Source organism: Macrobrachium nipponense, chromosome 45 (genome assembly GCF_015104395.2).
Source record: "Macrobrachium nipponense isolate FS-2020 chromosome 45, ASM1510439v2, whole genome shotgun sequence".
Lineage (NCBI taxonomy): Eukaryota > Metazoa > Arthropoda > Malacostraca > Decapoda > Palaemonidae > Macrobrachium > Macrobrachium nipponense.
Window position 1 is genome coordinate 1,823,423 of NC_061105.1, and position 23,757 is coordinate 1,847,179.

A 23,757-nucleotide genomic window follows, 5' to 3' on the forward strand; every position below is an offset into this window, starting at 1 on the left:
GACATAGAAATATAGATTCGTGAGGCAGCCTTTTCAAGAAAATAGAGGAATTGATTGATATCATCCTTATATTTGTAGCTCTATTCAAAGTAGAACCTGAGAGTGGAAAGAAATTTGTAAAAGATATATGGTATTACAGAGACAATCAAACAGAGGAGGAATAAAGCGAGCGGGGGGAACCGTTTCATAGGTAAAGAGGCTCCACTACTAATACTACTATTTGTGCTGCCATGGCGACGGAAGACACCACTACGGCAATGATGGAGGAATTGAACGAGATATTTAACAAAATGAACGACGACAACAAGGCGAAGAGGAGAAAAGCTCTCGAAAAATATAGCGAAGTTGTTTTCGAGAGTGAAATAATTAAAGATGAGAGAAAATTGACAGATATACTGACTCACTCCATCGCCTCGCTGGTGCCCCGTCTGTCAGACCAGTCTGAAATGAATCGAATTAACGCTTCCAATATCATTTTAAAATTCATTAATTTAAGCGTTTTCGACGAAAAACTTCTGATCGACATAATACCAGTGATTTACCACAGATTAGGCTCTGCGGTGCCCCCAATCGAAGAGAGCGAGGAAGTGAGATTACTGTACATCAATATCGTAGCGGAACTCGTGACTTTATTCCAAGGGAAATTGATTCCTTATATGAACGATGTTATTAATATTTTGAAGGCCTCTGTCCTCGATCCAAGTCCGGAAGTGCGCAAAGCAGCGACGGAATGCACGAGCGCTTTTGCGAAGGCTACGAGGGAGAAGTTTCACATGCAGTCCGAGTCGCTCGTCAAGCCTCTTACGAAGGGCTTAAACCATCAGCGATTCAAGAACAGAATTGCTTGCATCAATGCTTTGGGTAAGGGAAGCTCATATGGCAACATTTTGATGAGATTTCCATTTGGTTTTCCATTTTTGGTGAAACTGGAGACTACTGACGTGACCTGGTTCCTGCCTATCACCGCCAAGGATATTTACTGCCTTTTCTTATTTATTCTTTTACATTCATCCTCAAGGCACTAGTAGTTTTACCCAATTTTTTATTGGAGGACCTAGTCTGTCATGAAGTTTCAATAGCATTTCCAGCCCTCATTTGCAAGCTAAATCCTCCTATGTAAATAAATTCAGGATTGTATGTTTGGGAAAGTACAGATTATTTTTAAAATTTGCTATTTTAATGTGGTATAATGCTCTTTGTTATAAAATTAACTTTTTATGTAGATATTACTTAATTTCAGGTGATATATTGCTGTTTGGTGATGGAAAAGTGATCAAAGATGTTAGTGGACCAATGGCACAGTGTGCAATGGATTTGCCGCAGGTTCGTCTTGTTCTAGTGACAGTTGGAGGAACTCTTGCGAAAGAAATGCCTGATCGTTATTCTTATTGGCACTACATTCTTCCGTTATTCTTATTTGGGTAAGTAAAGCAATATTTTTATTAGTTGTGTTTGCAAATATCAGTTTCTGTTTGTTCCTTTGAAATATACAAACCTTTACCTCTTATATTGGAATATTTTCCATGTGAGTTGGAGTTGATTTTTGAAATATGGTAACAAGGTAGCCAACTGGTAGAGATACAGTTAAGTAGGGGAGAATCCCACCCTCACTTGCAGTCAAACTCACTTTTTGTTTGGCTGTTGTACGGTTCAGTTATTCAGTTACGTTGTGCTTGACTGTCCCGACTTCAGTTAAGAACTTGGATGTGTAGCCTGCTCTTGTTGTCTGATTGTGTGTGTATTCTTTTCTTTTGTTTCTTTGTTAGTTGTGTTTTTTGCCCTATAGAGAAAAACAATGTAATAACTGATCCTCACGCTCCTTGTTTTTATAGCAATGGGAAATCCTGCACTAAAGCTTCTACGTGTAGGGCATATGCAGTATAGGATTTACCTTTGTTGATTAAGTTTGGTAAGAGGAAGAAGGAGGATAAGAGATGTTCACCAACTTTCTTTGGTGAGGGAGGGAATATGCCCTCAGTGGCACCGCCTAAATCATTTTGAGTTCCTTTCTACATCCTTCCTCTATTCCTCTTCCTCTGTCTAGTAGTTAACTAGTGCTACCTGTTCTGGCTAGTAAACCCGTGCATGTCCTGTTGCTTGAAGATGCAGCAGCTGCTGAGGGAGGTGCTCTTTCATTAGTTGGCTTGCTCTCTTGCTTGTCAGGTTATGACATTCCAGTACTCATAAGATGTTAGTGGAGTGCTTTTGAAAAATTTGGTGAATATACTAGGTAGCCCATCTTTTGCAAAAACTATTGGTTTGGTACCATGGGAGCTTTTTGTGGGAGGATGAGCTACTTGCAAGAAGCTTTGCACCACTCCACATCTCTTCATTTGTTTGCCAGTCTTGCATTGTTGTTGATGCATAGAACGAAGCTGTAGGTTTCAATTATAATGATTTGTTTCCTATTTTTTCATCTTGATTATCTTGTGAGTGTCAGTGAAGTTATTGAGAAGCAATTCTCTTTTGATGATTTAGATTTCTTTATTCTATCACTTACTTCACCTTCCATATCCTTGACTCAGCAGTGTCAGTATTTGCTTTAAAAATTTTCTTTAATTATTGTATAATTATATTTTTCATAAAAATTATCTGTGTCTGTGGAGTTGGATGTGTTTGGAGAAAGTACGGTGTATTCAGTGTTTACTCTAGTGGCTTATTAATTACTGATTATACTGTATTTCTTAGGAAATAATAAAAGTAGTTGTCAACCTTTCAATTTGAAATTTCTGATGTGCAGAGATACATTAGTTATAACTTGAGGAGCAAATTAAGTTTAACAAATAAATTGCTTCTAGATTTATCGTTGATTTAACAAGTTTTACTAGAACTTTACCATTAGAGGAAAGTTCTTTTAAGATGATGAAATAACTTGGCATGAAGAAACTCTTGGCTAAATGAACAATGAAAATGAATAGTGTTATGACAAATTTTTGTTCATAAGTATTTTGCTTGCAGCAGCATATTTAGATTTGAAATAAGTGTTCACCAACATGAAAAAATGCTTTTTAATTAAGAATGGTAAATTTTCATTGCATTTATTCTCATCTCTTTGTAGGCAATTTAAGGGACAGTGTTCTGTGTTTTGTTTTTTATTGGTTCCCTTTGAACATTTCCCACCAGATGTGCAACTTCAACTTTTTAACCTTAAAGAATAGTTTCTTAAGACAGTCCCTATGAAAGCCTGGTTATTTGTCTCATTGGATGTATTAAACTCTCCTTTGTGATACCGTATTGCAAGATGCTTATCTAAAACTTGTTATTTAGCCTTGATATCAGAACACTTTTCTTTGTTTCCTTAAATTTTTGTTGCTTGTCAGACTCACAGATGAAGATAATGATGTCAGAGAGAAAGCAATGACACTCTGGTCAGAAGTTGGAAAACAGTATGAAATGGAAAATGAAGATCAGTTGAAGGAGGAAATGGATTTTGGTATGGAGACAAGTCATTATCCTTCAGGAGGTAAGCTTTTAAACTGTTTATGCAGAACTTCTAATTCTTGAGAAGTATGTGAAGAGGTCTGTATTTATAATAGTTCATTATTGAGTAATCTCCATCCATATATTACCTGAATGCTAAACTGCACTAATATCTTAGATATGTTTGTGGTAATGAAGAAAATATCAGTTATTCAAATTATTTCCTGATTTAAGATGATTCTTCACTCTCAGAAATGTGTATTTTTGTAGGGTTTAAACCTTGAATATTATTACAGAAAGCCGTCCTGGTGTGGGATGCCGTACTCTTGTTTATCGGTCAATTCACCACATTCTTCCGGGCCTCTTGGGAGATCTTGATGACTGGCAGGCTGGACCTAGATTGCAAGCTGCCAGATTGTTAACAACCCTTGTATTGAATGCAGAGAAAAAAATAACCCAGTATGCAGAACGAATCATGGTAGCACTTCATTTAGCAGCCGGTGACAAAGAAGAAAATATAGTTAAACAGGTGATTTACCATTTTTTGCAGTTCTCACTACAGGTCTGATAATATTTGGTAAGGTAAAAATTTCTGCTTTGTACTTATGAATTGCATATTACCTGTAAAAGTGCTATCTTACTTGGTGAGAGGTGGTAGTTGAAAGCTGAATAAGATATTTATCAACGGGGAACATCCTTTGCTCAACTGATTTGATGATATTGCTCCATGATTTTATACAACTCTTTCATGATTTTATATTATTCCATGATGCCCTACTATAATTCTATGATTTTATAAAATTCTTCCATAGCTAGTGGGACCTCAGTCGAACTGTGTTAAAAGTTCTTATTAAATTGAACATCAGAGCGACTTAATGATGTAATTACAGTACGGCATTAAATTTACATGTAAAAAGAGTAATTATCTCTCTCTCTCTCTTAGTTGTTTTATAAAGAACTTTGGGACGCTCATAATATTAAAAAACAGTGGTTTTTTTTACACAGTACGTATTTTACATACGTATCTTGTAAGCATAAGTAATATTTTGAAGCAATTCATTTTGCAGATATATCTTTGAAATTGAATACTTATAAGTAAATTAGTAGTATTTTAAATTGCATAATGAATACTAAATGCTGGTTAGGATAGACTATTAAGTACTTTATTTGGAATTGCACTATTCTGCATAGTGTCACATAGCAGATTTCTGTACTTTGTAGTAGGAGGCAGACCCCCAGTTGTCTAAGTTGAGGTGCCACTAGTATTTCATGTTTTTGTACAGTTCTTCCATATTATACAATTCTCTCATCATTTTGTGCAATTCTAAACTCTGGGTACTTCTCTTTATTTGAGATGAATCTTACCTACTGTTATATTTAGCTATATCTCCCTGCCGATTAGGCGAGTCGGCATTCAAACAAAAAAATCGAATGGCTGGCCGGATGATTGTCTAGTTTACCTGTTCTCCACCAGGTGTGTTTCGAGTGTTTTAGCTCTAGTCATAATTCTCCTTGCTGCCATTGCGGCTAGGCGATTGTTGGTATTCTATGAAGTTTGGCTGTTTTACACCTGTTTACGGTATTGTAATTTCATTTTCCTAGGATATCTTCCACCGGAAGTAAAACCAATAACATCAGGCTATGTAGGAATGTTTTGGTTTAACCAGGATGGTGAAATTGGAAGTTTATCAACATTCCTTTGTACTGGCAGGGTTACAGGGTGTGATTTTGGAACTACTAGATGTGAAGAATGTAGGGAATTGTTCCTAGAAATTTATGCCTGAATATGTCAGATATAGGAAGACTGGAACTAATAGATTGCGAAAGCAATTAGTTAGATCAGGGCTAAAACCTGTCAGGCTATCCCTACTCAGACTAGGCATTTTAGTAGGCTAGTATTGACTTCCATTGTAGCTCCGCCTTCTACTCCCCATTCGGTTCAGGAAAAGCGTAACGAGAAGTTAGAACATTAACCTATTTTTAGTTCTAATAAAATTTGAACTTAGTTCGTGACGGGAACGTTCCAAATCCCTCCAGTGTGCACTCATTTTCGCGTTCCCTGTTAGAAGTAAGGTGTTGGTGCCCTCGTCTGTACGTAGCCCGAGCCTAGGACTGCCCTGCGACAGTTGGAAACGTCCGCTGCCAGGGAACCAGGTCGTTTCTCAGGACGATGGGATTCTGTGCCCTCCTATACCTACTTCGCCCTTTTCATGGTCTGAATCTCGTTTAAAGCGTTTGCCAAAGGACCGTTAAAGAGTTCACATAAGGACCGTTTCGGTAAGCATTAATGCTCGCTCCGTAGGCGCATTCTGTCATCTTCAACACCTAGTTTGAGGTGTTAGCATGCATAAGCTTAATATATGATATAGATGTAGACAATTTTATTGAGATGATAATGTATCTGTAGCGAGTTTTTACACGTTTAGATATGTTGACTCGGTCGACTGTTTATCTCTCATGTTTTGGTTATTCTAAATTCTTGTATGCTAGCATATTCCTTTTTCTTCGTAATGCGTGTGTTTGTTCTTTGCGCGCTTCTTCTTCGGCTATTGGCAAATCTCTTACTACTGCCTCGATTAATGTTTCTCTTTCAAGTCTACACTGCCTGTAATATCTACAGTTCTCGCAGAGTTAGATATTCTGGCTTCAGAGATTTCTAACTTAGTTTCATATAGGAATGCTTTCAAGTATGTACGATTGCTTTCGGACGAGGCGGGAGCGTTGTTGTAACTCCTCTCCCACCGCCTCCCACTTTTGGCGCCTCGTTCTCTCTCTCCCTCTGTCGACTCGTGTGGACTGCGGACCAGGGTTCCCAGACGTACGATAATTATCGTACGAGTACGGTAATTTGACCCTCTGTATGTTAAGTGATTATTAATCAAATATGATAATTTGAAGAGATTTGGTATGATAATTTGGTCTGATACATATGGGAACCCTGCTGTGGACATTGTTGATTTGTGTGAACGCAGTTGAATCGTGCAGAGTGCGAACTTGGCCGAGTCTTGAGTCGCTTAAACTGTCTTGCTCTCATTGAGTCGTGGTGGATTCATTACAGCACTTACCTCTCATTGATAAGTGTCGCTTTTTGGCGCCAAGGGTTGCGTAGAAAGAGCAATCCTTCAAGCTCTTTGTTTACCTCCTGTCGGCAGCGGTCTCCTTCCGTCGCCCGCTGATGGAAGAAGAGTTTGAATGGAATTGGAGGAACTCATTTTGGGCCGGTCGGTGTTTGTTGCCCCATTACGTCTTCCTGTATTCTCATTTTGTTGAGGATAGAGGCCACATAGAGAATATATCTTGATTGTCTTAGGTATTTTGGCGAGCGTATTTTGGTGTACTCTAAATATTGGAAAAGAGAACCAACACTTTCTCCAATTTGAGAGCATTTCGTAAATTTTCTTGTCCTTGGACACAATCTCCCTTTGTGTCTGCCTTGGCTTGTCGTCTTGTCTTTTAAAGTCGCGGAGAGCCGAAGGCCGCCTTTTGCTGTACAACGCTTATTGGTCCTTTAACTGTCTTTAATAGGAGATTCGCTTTCTTTATCTTTCCTGTGGGGAAATGAACTCGAGACAGACAGACATGCTGATGGATTTTCAGTCTAACTTGAGTTATTATCTTCTTTTTACGTTGTCTCGTCTCTGTGACTTCTTAGAGAGGTGGAGACGCCAACCCAGCGGGAGTTTTTAGCGAGGAAACAAGTAACTAAAAGAAGTAACTCATTTCTGATGCTGCAGGGTAATGTCCTCATGCTTATACTCACTCTGTTTGGAAGTGAGAATACTTTCGCTTCTTGTCTGATTATGCAGTTCGGGATTATCTATTGGTAGTCTTATTTTATACCTTTTGGGGATAAGTGCAGATTCAGGTTCTGGGATATGGACAGTTGCAGCCTTCTAACATGCATGGAGAGACTTGGGACCAGTATGTTATATGGTGGAGACGGTGAAGGGCAGTTGTGATTCTTTTTTATTGTCCTCCACTAGTTTATTCTCCTTCTTATAGCTTCCCTTGTCTTCAGCAGAGATCTCTCATAAGTCTCTTTTAGTAGGAGATTGTATATAGAAGGAATGATGGTCCAAGGGTAATTCTTTAGTAAGACACCCATAAGTAATTGGAGATATTCTTGGACATTTGGAGACTGAATAACAGTAAGTGTCTGCCCATATACTTGTTGGTTTTCTAGCATGGTTTTAGTGCCTTTCCAAAGAATGGTCAGACTTGTGGTACATATGCAGAATGTATTCATTCCACTTACCATACATCCACAGTCATGCAAGTTCCTTCAAAGGGTTTTTACTAGAAGGTATTGCTGTTCTATGCACTTTGTTTGGGTTAGTGTGCAGCCCTCTATAAGTTATGTCAGGGACTTGTTGCTCATTGGTAGATGGTGTCGACTTTAGGAGCAAGACAATTCTACTGAATCAGTTATTCAAGTTAGCCCACTCTGTCAACAGTATTCCAAAGGCCAAGGACGTGTTGCTTCTTCTGGCCCAATTTCTATGCACTATATTGTTAATTCTTTATGTCCCCATTCTTATCTAGTGATGTGGGGATGATATTTAATTATGCATGCTTGTCAGTCAAGATGAATAGGCATGTGCTGCTTGAAGATTTTAGACCAGAAAGAAACTTCCTATATGGTAAGGGCTTTTCCTCATTAGGAAACATGGCCTTATGGGTTATTTTCAGATAATCATGCTCAATTAATGTATGGTTTCAGCATAGAATTACGACTTACAAATAACTTTCATTAAATTTGTAAGTAATCCAGAACCAACTTTGGCTCCAGGACTGTAGGAGGGACACTTTAACCAGGAATCGTCCATTTGATTCTTAAACCTAAGTCCAAGTTTTGGTCTTTCCCCTCTGTCATGCAACACAGAGTTTAACTAGTGTCATTAACCTTTCATGCAAAATAGAATGGTCAACTACACCTGGTAAAACTTTTTAGATGTCAGGGCAGTGGAAAGACATCAGGATGCTTAGCAGGTTTATTCCCGGTCAGAAACAAAGTCTTTGTGGGAAGTTTGCTGCTTTGAGTGAAATGAAACATATTGGTTTGATCATTCAGTCTGTGGAAGAAGTGTTTTAGCAATTGGGGATTCAGGAAGAACAACTGCCTACAAGGGCCCTGACATCCATAAGTTTGGCTCTTGGTTGGATTTAAGGAACACTCATTTAGCTTCCTAGCATGTAGATGAACAGGGACAGCCGAATGATTACTTCTATTTTGTTGGCCCTCAGGCTTGAGCAGTGGATGTTTCCTTAAATTTTGCCTAATTCAGACTCATAGGCCTGCCCCTTGTATCTACTCTGAATTCTAATGAGCAATTTCATGTTCAAGGATTGCTTAGTCTCCTGTAGAGCCCTTGTAGCCTCAGGGCAAAACGTTTCAGAATTCCCAATGCTCTTGGTAGATGTCTCATTCTTCCATTGAGAAGAAATCAACTCTACTACACAATTCCATACAGTTCCATTGACGTAGGCATCTTCTAAACTGCTTGGAGAGTTTAGAATGTCCCCTCCCAATAACAAAATTTTCAAGTTATCATAGGATCTGACCTTAATTTAAAACTACCATGGCCTGGGGTCAGAAGCAGTGGTCTGTGTGTTGCTGAGGGTACCATTCTGGAGGAATTTTCAGCACCTGGAACCTAGTAGACGTCAATGTTTTCTGTTTAGAGGAGATAAGACTTTTCACTGTCTACTTCCAAAGTTATTGTTCGATATGTACTTTCCTCAGTATTGCATCAAGTACTTTTAGATCTTGCTGAGGACCAGCACTGTAAGGTGTTGAGATTGAAGCTCCTTCATCTCTATATCAGTCTCTCTCTGGAGTTTAGATGCAGGTCTAAACTTTATCTGACTTTACTGTAAAACCTTTTATTTAGCAGTGGTTAATAAGTAAATTTGCTGTCAGCACCCTTCTTTAACCCTCTTACGCCGAAGCCCTAAAAATCAAAACCTCTCCTGTATGCCGGCGCCGGTTTGGAGTGAGCGCGGAACCGGAAAAAATAATTTTTTCAAAAAATCACAGCGCGCTTAGTTTTGAAGATTAAGAGTTCATTTTTGGCTCATTTTTTTTTTTCATTGCCTGAAGTTTAGTATGCAATCATCAGAAATGAAAAATAATATCATTATCATATGTAAATAATGCGATATATGGTAGCGAAAAAAAAAAAAAAATTCATAGATAATTGTATTCAAATCACGCTGTGCAAAAGACGGTCAAAGCTAACGAGTTACTTTTTTTTTCGTTGTATTGTACACTAAATTTCAATCATTTTGATATATAATACATAGTAAAACAATAAAAGCAACACCGGAAAAATATTATCACAAAATGATGTACGAATTCGTAACGAGCGGACGTAAAAAAATGTTATTTTCAAAAATTCACCGTAATTCTAAATAATGTTCTAGAGACTTCCAATTTGTTTCAAAATTAAGACAAATGATTGACTATTACGATACTGTAAGAGTTTTAGATTAGAATTGCAGATTTCGACCATTTCGGACGAGTTAAATTTGACCGAATGTCGAAATTTTAATATATATATTTTTTCATATGCACATATTTCGAAGATGGAAAAAAGCTACAACCTTCAATTATTTTTTATTGTATTCTTCATGAATTTGCGCACATTTTGATATATGAAACTCTATAAAAAGGCTAATATGAAAAGGAGCAAATATTAGGATAATGCCATGTACGTATTTCGGAGACTTGCGGCCACGAATCGGCGCGCGGAGTGAAGGTAAATATATTTTTCAAAAATTCACCATAAATCACAATATTGTTTTAGAGACTTCAAATTTGTTTCAAAATGAAGAAAAATGACGGAATATTACTAGGCCGTAAGAGTTTTAGCTTACAATTGCGTTTTTCAACTATTTCGGTAGAGTCAAATTTGACCGAACGTGGTTTTTTTTCTATTTATCGTGATTTATATGCAAATATTTCGAAAAAAAGAGAAAAGCTACAACCTTCAATCATTTTTAGTTGTATTCTACATGAATTGCGCACATTTTCATATATAAAACTTTATGTAACAGCTAATTTTAAATGGTGCAAACATTTCGACAATCGCACAAAAAAATTCTGATTTTTTCGGAAGAGTTACCGCGCGAATGTAATTTATTTTTTTTTTCATAAATTCACCATAAATCGAAATATTGTGCTAGAGACTTCCAAGTCGTTGCAAAATGAAGGTAAATGATTGAATATTACTAGAATATAAGAGTTTTAGCTTACAATTGCGTTTTTCGACCATTTCGGTAGAGTCAAAGTTGACCGAAAGTTGAAATTTTTGCACTTAACGTTATTTATATGGAAATATTCCAAAACTGATAAAAGCTACAACCATGGGTTGTTTTTTGTTGTATTGTGCATGAAATTGCGCACATTTCCATATATAAAACTTTATGTAACGGCAAATTTAAAAGGGTGCAAACATTAGGACAATCGCACGAAAAAATTTATCGGAAGAGTTATCGCACGAACGTAAGGAAAAAGTTTTTTCATAAATTCACCATAAATCGAAATATTGTGCTAGAGACGTCCAATTTGTTGCAAAATGAAGGCAAATGATTGAATATTACTATAATATAAGAATTTTAGCTTACAATTGCGTTTCTCGACCATTTCTGTAGAGTCAAAGTTGACCGAAGGTTGAAATTTTTGCACTTATCGTTATTTATATGAAAATATTTCAAAATTGATAAAAGCTACAATCATGAGTATTTTTTAGTTGTATTGTGCATGAAATTGTGCACATTTTCATATATAATACTTCATGTAAAGGATAATTTAAAATGGTGCAATAATTATGTCAAAGTGACGAAATAATTTCCGAGATGTGTCACTGATACTTTTTAGTGCGATAAGAAAGAAATTCGCGCTTGCGCGCCTGCGTAGCGATTGTAAACAAAACAACGCCTTGATCCGTGAACTCCCAGCATCCCCCAAGGCGCGTGATACAAAAGTTTTCGGCTGGTAGGCCTATAAGTATTTTTCCGCGAATTTTTAAAAAACTTTTTTGAGCCGACGTATGATACGTCCAATCGGCATACGGGAGACATTTTGACTCGACGTTTAATACGTCCAATCAGCGTAAGAGGGTTAAGCTGGTGTAAGGGAATGCTATTTTAGCTTTCTGTCTTGGAGCTGAGGGTGATGTTAAGGCTATGCTTTACAGTTCCCTGTAAGAATTCCAATGTAACCCCTTTGGGGGGGGGGGGGGGGAAGAGGAAACTTCTTTATCCTGTTGGGCATTTAAATTTAAAGGTTAAACCTACAACATTTTTATCATCCTTTTAGAGACCTTGAACATCTTTGTCAAAGGTAAATTAACCTTTGGTTTTGTGGTTTTAAGAAAACAGCTGTTGTGGTCAAAGGTTAGCTGGAAGAGGCAAAAATCAACCTATTTGTTTTGTGGTTTTAGAAAACCTTGAATGTATTTATGAAGGTTAAGCCTGGAAGAGGCAAAGTTAACCATTTGTGTTGGGATCTTTAGAAACTTATAACGCCTTTGCCAATGGTTAAACTTAAGGCAAAGTTAACTTTTATTTTGTGGTTTTAGAAAACCTAGAATGTATTTGTGAAGGTTAAGCCTGGAAGAGGCAAAGTTAACCTTTTGTGTTATGATTTTTAGAAACTTTGTCAAGGAACACAAGGTCCTCTTTAACATAATGGATAGGCTAGTGTATGAGAACTAGCTCCATATCTTCTACCTTATTGAAGTTAAACATTCATAATGTGAACAGCAGTTGCAACTTCATTTAGTGTTATGTCAATTTGTCGCTCCAGAATAGGATTGATGTGTCACAGTAGAAGTACAATTCAGTTTTTGCCTGATCACTACCTTAAGTATACAGAATTGTGTTTGAAAACAGTAAGGCCCTTAATCCTCTACTAGTAGTGGGTAGTCTTTTCCTGAACCAAAAAAGAGCAATTCTTTAGGCCTTTTTGTTTAAATCCTGGGGTTTTAATATTTTGGGGAGTGTGAAGGTACAAATTTTGTATAGGAGCGTACCTTTATATTGTAAAGGTATTCATTTTAAGTGACTGTCGTTTGATAGGGCTTTTGGACCCAGGCACAGGGGTCCCTCATACCACTTGCGTTTCATGCTGGCCGAATCGAAGCGGTTTTCTCTGCAAGGCTACTCTTTGCTGCATACGTATGAGAGCCTTGCTCCCTGAATGGAATCCAACTTCTGGTGGGAGTAAAATCCACCAATGATTCCAGATCAGGTGAGAATGTTTTGGGTTTCGTATAAGAAACCTTTAGCTAGAATGGCTGAGCGGAATTTTGTCTAGCTGCACTACCCACCATCCTCTTCTTAATGTGGGAATCAGCTAAATTTAACAGTAGGTAAGATTCATCTCAAATAATATAAATTTTCATAATAAAATTTATGATTTGGATACTTACCTACTGTTAAAGTAGACCCACCCAGCCTCCCCACAACTTAGTGGGCTGTCAAGGAGAATTATGACAAGAGCTAAAACATTTGAAACACACCTGATGGAGAACAGGTAAACTAGTCAGTCATCCAGGCAGCCATTCGATTTTTTTGTTTGAATGCCGACTCGCCTAATCGGCGGGGAGATATAGCTAAATTTAACAGTAGGTAAGTATCCAAATAATAGATTTTATTATGAAAATTTATATTATTTTAGGTTTTGTTGTGCAGTGAATATCTTGGTCATTTCCTTCCCCCTGCAACATACCTGAAGTTGGTGCTACCCCGCATTTGTGCCGCTGAGAAGGGTGAACGGCCGTTAAAGATATTAGCTGCTTTATTGCGAGGTTCCCCAGATGACCTTGTTGACGTTGAAGTGACGACTATTTGTCAGACCATAAGTTCTGATGATGTGGCTCATGTTTATGACTCGGATCATCAAGAGGCCTTGGTAGACCTTATCACAGTTATTATACAAAAATGTGATGTGCAGGAAAACAGTTATGGCCTTTTTTGCACATTGTTGTTTATTGCATCTTCATCAGAGTATCCTGATATTGTCAAAAATGCTCAGGAACAGTTAGCAGCTTTAGCACTGAAGTGTAACATGAATTGTGTGGAAAACTTATATCAGCAACAACTTAAGGCTGTGTTGATATATTTTCAATCATCAGCTGAGTCTTGGTTAGAACACACTCCTTGTTTTCAAATGTTCATAGGGTTATTAGAGTTTGGAGGTAAAGTATTATGTTTCTTTACTGTAATAAATATTATACTTTGAATGGAAATATAATTTGGTAATTCTGTTGATTTATTGTGACATAATAGTAATGACAGAAAATTAAAATTGATTTTAATTTTGATGAATAAAAAACTTAATTTTATGAAATCTTTCTTTTGTAGACATGGCATTGGGCAGTGAAGTAGAGCTCCTTATAAAAGTTTTATGCACATGTGTCCCAACAAAACAGGATGCTTTAGTTAGCCTAAGATGTTTAACAAAGATGCAGCAACTGTTAGTGAGAGAAGATTGTCCACTTCAGTCTCAAAATCAGTTGGGAAAACACCTTCCAAAGTTTGTGTTGGGTAAGTTGAGTACAGTTTTGTTAATTATCTCCTTAGGAATTTATACAACTGTCTTTAATGGGACAGTATGTGTTAGCCTGTTTTTCCTATAAATATTTGTCCAGTATTCACTAGTGATAAGTTACTTAAATGTAAAATTGTAGATTCTTCTGAGATACTTTGCATTTACAGATTGTATTGTTTACTTTTTTCTTTTTAATACAAAATTTACACTGACCTTCCCACAGAGTGTATTGCGGTGTTCTTACCTTGGCATGCTGGCATGACTGCAGCATCCTTACGTACAGCGGCTGTTGCGTGTTTTGTTGCAGTGTGTAAAGTGAGAGGCATTGAAGAACAACTGAATAATGGTAGGGGTCTTCTCACCTATACTTTACTAGTTAGTTAAGAGTTAATAATCATAATCTAACCCATTCAAAAGTTTTAGTATTTAGTTAGGGAGTTATTGAATACAGACACCACCCTACTTATGAATATTCAACATACAAACTTGCAGATACAAAAAATTGGATTGCAAATTAAAATTGTGTTCAGAGCGCTCCTTTGCCATCTGTAAGTTCAAATTATTTTATGTGTGCCTATTCTGTATATACAATACTGTATGTGCAGTGCATTGTGGTTCAGGATGAAAAAACATACAGTACCGTATTGATTTTATGTCATGCTGTACTTGAATAGGCATGAAGAGTAATGTAACCAATTTTCAAATAATTTTGCATACAAATGGCCATCCAGAATATATAACTCATTTGTAAGTAAGTTTGGTGTCTGTACTGAATTTTGCATGAATTTCTTTATTAATATATCTGAGAACCATTATTAGTAATAATTCTCAAAGTAATGTCTGACAAAAGTTGAATCTAGTCAGATTGATGAATAAAACTTGAGTTTTGGAATGTAATTCTTATGACCAATTTTCCTTATTTAGAGCAAATTGTGCAATGTTTAATCTTTATCTATGCTTATGTATACATATGAAGTGTAAGGGAGTACAGTAATGTTAATCATCACTGAAAAGCATGAGTGTAATGTGTATTCAGTTTTCATATGAACTATTATTCTGGTAGAGCATGATGAAGAACACTCACAATCAATTTTTTTTAATAGTTCAAATTTTATTGTATATCACATGTCAGTTCTTGCCTATAAATTTTCGCACACAAAAACTACACTTGAAATGTGGATTGCACAGTGCTGGACGTGAAGTTGCCTCTGTGTGTACCAGCAATTCCAATACATCTCTGCATAGTTATTAAAAAGGGTAAGATTTCCAAATATGATTTGGCAGTCATAAAAAACTTACAATAGGAAAAGTACCCAACAAGCCTGAGGAAGTATTTATGAAAGTCAATGAAAATCTCTAAATTTCACTATGCTGTGATCTGGAGTAATATTTTCTGTATATGTTACATAATGAAATGCATGAGAGCAGTAACACATTACTTTATGAGTTATAAATGCAAAGAACACTAGTATAAGAATATGTAAATCTTGGAACAAACAAATGCTTAACAGCCCTATACCATAACCATGGCAGTACAAAGTTCTTATGAAAACATAACCCAAGGCAGCTAAAAATATTACCAGACTTAGTATTTCTATTTTAATAGTTTTAGTAGAAAAAACCCAAAATCCCCATCAGAGTGAATTTTAGGAAATAAAGATTGAAATAATACTAAAGCATATTCAAATATGAAATTATGAAAAAAAAATTGTGGTGATAAGTGTGCTTGGGTTAACAGACAAACTTGGAATTATTTTACTTCCATTAGAAGGTGCTGTTGAGTCTAGAAATGCAGACAGTAAGCTGGAAACTATTCTACTCTAGGCATGTCTTGAAAATGGTATGGTGTACTTGTAAGGCTGTAATAAAATGATGGGCGCAAAAAAAAAAAATAAATAAAAAAAAATAAAAGTAATGGTCTTTATGGTGATGCTGTTGATTAGGTATATAAGAAACTGTTAGTGAAATTTGTTTAAAGTTATTGTTGATAGCAGTTAATATATGTAATTCTTTTACTATTTGTTTATTGTCATTTGTCATGCTTGCATTTTTGGTGGTATTTTCAGAGGTCAAGCATTGTCTTACTTTGATGCCAGCTCTAATAGAAGATGAAGCTGAAGATACACGTCGTTTAGCCTGCGAAGCAGTCTCCTTCATCAAGTCTTATTATCCACACTTGATTGATTCAGATGTTCTACACCAATTGGCAGACAGTGAGTATTGTCAAACTGACCATTAAAAAGCTTGGTAATATTGGTCTATCTAAGGTAGCTTAAAGATTATAATCTGAAGTTATCTGCATGTAACTGGCCCTCTGAGGGGCAATGATATAGTATATATAAATTTCATAAAATTTGAAAAAAACTGCACTCCAATGGTTGGCAATGGTGCACAGGCATTAAGAAGTGCTGTCAACATTGCTTATGGGTCTGCATGGAGTTGTGGACTGTAAGGCATCCTAAGGTTGGCTGTTTTGGTTCAGTCTTCGGCATGAGTTTTCTAATAAGAATGCTCATGGCAAAGCTTTGTGCGCTTCTTAATAGCTATTTTATCAGTTGTAGCAAATTTGAGAAAAAAAGGCCTTGTTTTAAGGCAAATCTGCAACCGCAACAAAACTGATCTATTCTGTCATTCCTTACCCACTAACACCTTGGCTAACAAGAAGGAAACAGCTTTACTTGGTCAAAGGTCTTCTGAGCAATGCATCTACTGTATGTGCAAATGCTTTTGGTAGACATCGTTGCAAACCAGTGGTAGTTGGACAAGCAAAGCAACCACGTACTGTGCATGAATTGATGAATAGGCTCCCAGTAATTTTGTATCATTCAGCAAAGGTTTGGTTCACCTCCAAGTCCATAAGATTGATTCCATTATCACAGGACTTAAACATTGCCAGACATAGGGTGATGGTTCGCTTCTCTTGGACAGTGCACCTCCGCATCCTACCGCTTCCAGCTTGTAAGATTTTTTTACAGAAGTTACAATCAGTAAAAAAAAATAAAAAAGTACAAGACAATCATGAACAACTTAAACATGCAAGAAGTGCATGTACAATTATAGGTACAGATCTTGCACCGTCCATCATTTTGTCCACTATACTTTTATTACCCTTAGGGTAAATGTAAGTATGAGTTGTAAAGTGCTAAAAGCACTGGTCATTAAAGTATTACATAAAAATTTTTATATAAAACTTTAGTTGCATAAGGAAGCATACTGTAGTATAAATAAGGGAAAAGAGCAAGAATGCAGTAATATCACATTAAAAAGTGAACAGCAACAATACAGCAAAGAACTCTTAAAACATTGTTTAGGTTATGCATGGAAACCTGAAATCATCATAATGTCAGGTTAAATAGCATTCAACCTTCCCTGCCACATGTAGCCACAGCAATAATTTTTCATAGATGTTAACAGTAATAAAATAATTGGACGTTCATAGGAGGCCTTTATCCCAAGGCCAGACCAATATGCAAGTAAAATTTTTTTTTGACATGACCATATTTGCTGCCTATTGTGTTGCTTTGTTGATTGGTTGTTTTAATAACTGTAAAGTTATTGTATTCTTGGTCTTTTCTTTTCTTTGCATCTTAGGCTATATACTGTTAATCTGTTCATGTACCTTATTGATACACTTTTCATGTCTACAGATATAGGAATATATTGTTTATTTCATGTCTACAGATATAGGAATATATTGTTTATTTCATGTGTAAGATAAATTAATAAATGTAAAATTGGGAAAAGCAAGTTAACTAAACAGGAAAACATGAAAAAATATATCACATGAAATATATAGCAAGTACATCGCAGGTGATTTGTTTACACATTACATTGTTTCTAGTGCTTCCGTGATTTTGCCATATATTAATTCAACAGAATTGGTTGGAAGATTGGATGATATTCAAGCTATTGTCCGACTAAGAGCTGCCAATGTTCTCACCTTGCTATTTCAAACTTTACCCGAGAATTATGATGCCACTTTGCAGTCAGCCCGACTACAAGACTTGTATGAAAGAAGCATGATATTCCTAGATGATCCCGACATCAAACTGCAAGAAGCTGTGTTGGGTAAGTACTGTTTTTATTTTTACGAATCCCCCTACACTTTTAGCCACTTGTCATAGATAGGTTGGACAGCATATCTCTGATGTAAGATTTAAACAAAATTACAGTGTTGGTGTCCTCAAAATATGACATTTTTAATCAATTTGTATTTTTCATAACTAACAAACCCTCGGTATCAACATTAAGTCAGGAGTCATGTGGAGCCACCCACATACTCCTCTTTAACTTGTGACCCTGTTAGTTATTTTCTTACCGCCATTAAGAGAGGACTTGCCTTGTTAAACTTGGATAAACGTGTACACGTAAGTAGTCTCCCATAGTGATAGTTACGTGTGTATCCTGGGGGTTCTTCCTGGGCAACTGTACATGAGGTGTACTAGTAGGAGTATTATTCTTCCCCAGATAGGCAGAAGTCCATCTTGGATGCTATCATTACAAACTGTTGCCATGTAATATAGATATTGAATGTCCTTCTCCATTAACATATAAAATTACATATGTAACTTTAATTTTTTCAGGGGTCTTGTATGAAATGGGTAGAGTTTCACCACCATTGCTGATGGGAATGTTGGAGAATGATTGCCACAAGTATCGCAATAAACAACACTGTCTAAAGCTGATAGAAGACATGAAAGTATTAACACTCCAAGGATAAGATTGTCTCGTGACAAGTTTGTTTCATACTTTTTTTAATACATGGAAAGTAAGTTTGAGCCTGCAAAATAGTTGCAGCAACATAAGTGAAGCTGGTGCCTTAGGTTTAATACAATTGTATTTTTTAATTCTTCTCTACATTGTATTTTTTCATTCTTCAATCATTTTTATATCTTTTTCTTAAATTGTATCCATTCACACTTAACTTCTTTTTTTTTTGTTTTTTACTTTGCCAAGAATCCCATTCTTGGCAATCTTTGCCATCTTTATTGTTCATTTTTATTCATTCTGTTGAAGTAAATTAACGATCACTTGTGGTGAGGAAGCGTGTATAATTCTAATTTTTATGTTGCTACAGGTAAAACTTTTTACAGTACTAAATGAAATTACATGAACTTTTCAATTAAGGTTAAGAACTTTGTGCAAAGCTGTTAGAAGAAACAAATTCAAGATAAAAACGTGATAGCTTGCTTGTTATTATTGACTAGCATTAAGAGGTAGTTCAACAAACTTGGCGTCAAAACTCTCAAAAGTCATGGGTCTGGCCTAAATCATTGTTAATTACATAAAAGGATAATTAAAACACTATTGCATATTAATGTATATTTAATTCCTATGATACATAATGTTATATGGATCAAAAAATCTTCGAAAACAATAAATAATGGCATGTCTAATTAAAATAAAGATGTAGAAGATTTCATTTTATAAACAATATATACAACCAGCAAAATGTGTGAAATTAATTCAGAATTGTCAAACATTTATTACATTTTTGTCAAATACGTTGTGAAATTTCAGTGGGACATTAGAATAAGGCAGTTAAGATGAATTTTCATTTACATTGTATGTCTTAAAATGATGTGCCTCAATAAAATCAAACTTTTGTTTTTTTTCAGTGTTAAAGTTGCAAAGACCTTTGGTCAGCTCCATTAACTTGTTAATTGTTTATAAGGCACAAGATTTTCATTTAGTATTGATGTACTGTAAACACTGGTACTGTATATTAAATATGGTATCCTGGGCCTTATTAGAATTAAATCCACAATCTCTTCACTAATATAACTGTAGTTTTCAATTTATCACTACAGTAGAAGTTTTTTTTTAAATTGTGTTCCTTTGGTAAGTTTTAAATCTTGACACTGTAAACACAAAGTTATTTAGTATAAAAAAGTGAAAATTGGACACTGGTGCAGGATTCTGTGAAAAAATAATTTCAAAGCCGTGAGAAATTATCAATTCTTGTTAAATGCTACTCATGGAAATTGTGAATGAAGTTATGGCATTCAGTCAATCAAAGCGCTTGCGTAATGTTTATCACGCGAGGTAAGAAATATACTCTGTAAATAGATTTACATGTTCTGTACAATAGTTAAAAAAAATGGGAAATAAATTTGTGCTTGACCTATGACATAGCAGTATAAAGGTTTCATCAGCATATCTAAATGGCAGGCGCTTGGCAACTTTTAGGATAAGCTGACAGTAGTGCAACTATCACAGCCCTAACCCTTCAGAATCCATACTTGAGAAAATGTTCTCAATGTAATACTTGTACATTTCACTTAACTTTTCATTCAAACTTCTTACATCATCTTTACTTCAACAATGGCTTGTAATGGTAAAGTACAATTCAATCTAGTAATTTTTTTTTTCTCTTAGGCAAGATAGCATATGTTGTCCACTTACAAATGCATTCAATATCACTCAATTACATTTCTAGAAATACTTTTCAGCATCTTAACATCAATGCATGAAGCAAATTTGGTAAATGCAGTTCATATTTTGCATTATGCACATGGCTTTTTTTTTTGTTTTTACAAATTTGCAGGTAAAAGCATTGATATGATAAACATTTAATAAGAGAAATTACTGTTATTTACAATTCTCATTATGCCAATTTCATTGAATACAAAACCACACTTTCACACTACACTACATCATAATTAATGGGTAACACTTTTCATAACACTATGAAATGGTTTACATTGGTATTACAGTGTCTACATACAGTATAAATACATTTTCACTCTACTGATATGTACATTTCATACATCTCGTGTCCAGTCGTCTTCAAGCTTTGAGGAAAACATTCAATATGGCATTTTTTCCCCTCACAATGAACAGGACTGGATTTATTGTTCAAGATAGATCCTGTAATGGGTGTTTTAACATACGGCAGCACTTTCACCATACTGCTAGGTAGTATTTCCCAACACTAAGAACAGGTCACACAAATTTTGTTAGTAATTTAATATTAATCACAGATTAAGTGAGATTAACAAGCATATATATCTATGCCCTTTGCTGTACTACCCAAGTCAAAATCCTTCATGAGTAATTCAAGATATTTTTGAAAAGAGGCAGTATAAAATCAAAATCATTTTTAAGACATGCTAATGAGATGTCCCAACCTTGTTAATCAGGTCATCACAGAGCTGTGTCAATTCCTGGTTCTCACGGGTTTTACGGTCGTTAGAATCCTGAAGCGACATGATCTTCATTTCTGCCTTTTTCAGGAGGGCCGCCATTTTCGTCATCTCCTGGTCGTTTGCTCGTCTCATTGCTTCAAATTCTTCATTTGCTCTGGAAATATAAAAACTGATAAGTTTGATTTTTAAACTAAAAGCTACAAAAATACTAAATCTGGTTTTTCCTTAGGAACTTGAATAGTATAAAATTTAGGCCAAAGGCCAAACGCTGGGGCCTATGAGGTCATTCAGCCCTGAAAGGAAAATCAAGAGTAAAGGGGGTTTTCAAGGTGTAACGGAAAAAAATCTCGCAGTTGAACTATGAAATAATTGTTAGGAGACGGTGGAAAGTTAGATGGAAGAGAATATGAACAGAAGTACTGTAAAAGGAATGAAAGATATTGCAGCTAGGGATCAAAGGGTTGCTGCAAAGAGAACCTAAGTAATGCCTGCAATGCACCTCATGGGCTACCCTATATGGGGGTTTTTCATAATAAAGCCTATACATTTAAAATGCCATAAACCATGAACACAAACTGGACCCTAAAAAGTAACATAGGAAGCAAATTTTTCACTGAATAATCCAATTAATACAAAGACAAGATTTTCACTATTCATGTTAAGCTTTAGCCCAATTCTAAAAAAAACAATTTTGTGAGAAGTTTAGATAACAGAAAATTACTATATATGCAGGTTACTAGTAAAACTAAGATCTTCAATACTAATACTTACAGCTGAATCTTCTCTTCAGCATGTTTCTGGAACTCGATAAATTTTTGTTCCTGCTTTTGTAGCTTATTTTCATAATCAGTTACAGCACCTCTTAAAGTTTCTTCATTTCTTCGTAGAGTGTCTACAACCTGTTTTGTTCTTTCATATTTCCTGTAATGAATAAAGAATTCTCTAAAGACATGTAAATAAATACCTAATAAGTTAGGCTTAAAAAAAAAGCTTCAAGTATCAATCTATGTAATTCCTTGCCCTATATTAACATATACTTCACTGACTGGACTTCATTTCTGCAACACCTGTAAATGAAATGACAAGTGTTTAGTGAAAGAACTTCATCCAGAATACACAGAATTCGAACAAAGCAATTATGTGCACAATTAAGAAAGAAAATCCAGCAATACTAAATCTAGTCCATTATGATTATTATTACAGGGCTTCATTATTATGGGATGAGAAGCATGTCTCAATAAAAATGCCTCTTCAAACTCCAATATTCTAATTTTGTTCTATTATTTACACCATTCAAACCGAGTATCTCAAATATGAAAGAGACTTGAAACATGGGGAAAAGTTTTATTTTAAAACTTCTCTTTACACAAAATCTTGAAATTCAGATCATTGTGCATATTTATAATTTTGTATTGCAAATGTCAATGAGTTGATCTTGGTAGTATATAAAAAAAATTGGGGTTACAGTTTTATACCCTTCTCACTATGAAAGGTGGAAGATGTCTATATGTAAGCTGGTACTGGAGTAAAAATAAGGCACTGAACTGTGCAATCCTAAGACTGCAATTTTCTAAAATAATTAATGAATTGGTGCATTTTAGGGTTGCAAGAGAGAACCGGACAAAGTCCGGAGTCAGTAACTGAGGGAATTCTGTTTGATTCACTGCTACTGAAAAGGTGAATGGGAAGATGAACCCCATTTTTATGAGAACAACAATCTTGACATACTGCACCAGATAAGTAACTCGTAAGATAGTTTTATAATACACAGGTTTAAAATGACCTTAGCTCACTGAGCTTGCTTGAAGGATTTGTTCAACAAGAGGTGAAAATGGAGCTAGCCAGAGTTAAGTTGTGATAGTTAGGTAGGAAGAGACCAAAGAGAATGGATGAAACGTACAAAGCATAAACCAGTGAAGCTTGGGGCCCTAAAGGATGCTGAAAAGAACCTTTAGTGGTGCTTTATATGTACTGATAGAACACATTCCTGTATTCATGAAGGACTTCATAGTTTTTTGAAGTGGAATGCAAAACAATAGAGAAACTTTAAAGATGCAAGACACTAGGCTATGACGGAATCATTGCAGAAATTATTTTGGCTGGAAATGAAATATGCTAACAAAATTTTTTTGCAGCAAAAAAATAAAATAAAAGGTAACCTGACCATATGTTCATGGATAAATTTCAATTAGCTTTATACGGCATGTTCAATAAAAATACAGTACTATGTATTCCTGATGAAAGCGCTTTCACAGTACAGGTCTGCAGATGCTGTCAAAAGTTTTCTTGCAATCGACAAAAACCATCAGAAGGGGATTTTTCAATTCCCTATGGTACAAGTGGTAGGAGAACTCGTAGAGCTGCCACCCAGAGTCACGGCAACATATGTCCGCTGGCCTACTGGCAACTAGTTCAACGAGGAGGAATGTTCTGCAATTGGTCATTTGACTGTGATCTTGTCTAAAGAGGGATGATCCTTACATGCTACCAAGAAAGCAGATTCTGTTGTCTGTCAAGAAGTACAGGTTGAAGATTCTGACAAAGATGAACCAGACAAATCTGTGATGATGCTCCTGATAAGTGTCACCCTGTAGGATCTTTTCAAGCAGAAGCAGAAAAGCATCTACTGGGTTA

The 23,757-nt window shown here is 35.8% G+C and overlaps 2 protein-coding genes across 7 annotated transcripts in view; one reads left to right on the forward strand and one right to left on the reverse strand.

Moving 5' to 3' along the window:
* The first annotated feature begins 158 nt into the window (after nucleotides 1-158).
* Nucleotides 159-22,112, forward strand: LOC135214272 (dynein axonemal assembly factor 5-like). Its single transcript, XM_064248391.1, has 10 exons — nucleotides 159-861; nucleotides 1,241-1,421; nucleotides 3,321-3,463; nucleotides 3,717-3,949; nucleotides 13,103-13,622; nucleotides 13,789-13,971; nucleotides 14,199-14,321; nucleotides 16,042-16,188; nucleotides 17,852-18,043; nucleotides 18,559-22,112. Exons 1-10 carry the CDS (start codon nucleotides 231-233, stop codon nucleotides 18,693-18,695), a joined length of 2,490 nt encoding a protein of 829 aa, XP_064104461.1. The 5' UTR covers nucleotides 159-230; the 3' UTR covers nucleotides 18,696-22,112.
* LOC135214271 (transforming acidic coiled-coil-containing protein 3-like) overlaps nucleotides 19,283-23,757 on the reverse strand; it is a 392,152-nt gene continuing 387,677 nt past the window's right edge. For all 6 annotated transcript variants that reach the window (XM_064248386.1, XM_064248385.1, XM_064248388.1 and 3 more), the window contains 2 exons: nucleotides 21,895-22,044; nucleotides 19,283-21,277 (listed from right to left, as the gene is read on the reverse strand). In XM_064248386.1, coding sequence (XP_064104456.1) covers nucleotides 21,088-21,277; nucleotides 21,895-22,044 — 340 coding nt within the window. In that variant the 3' untranslated portion in view covers nucleotides 19,283-21,087. The remainder of the gene's footprint in view (nucleotides 21,278-21,894; nucleotides 22,045-23,757) is intronic.

Excerpts from the sequence above, each read along its gene's own strand:
- LOC135214272 (XM_064248391.1), top strand. The coding sequence starts at position 231 with ATGGCGACGGAAGACACCACTACGGCAATGATGGAGGAATTGAACGAG. Across the intron at positions 3,950-13,102 it reads AAGAAAATATAGTTAAACAG|GTTTTGTTGTGCAGTGAATA; the intron begins GTGATTTACCAT and ends ATATTATTTTAG. Across the intron at positions 14,322-16,041 it reads TGAAGAACAACTGAATAATG|AGGTCAAGCATTGTCTTACT; the intron begins GTAGGGGTCTTC and ends TGGTATTTTCAG.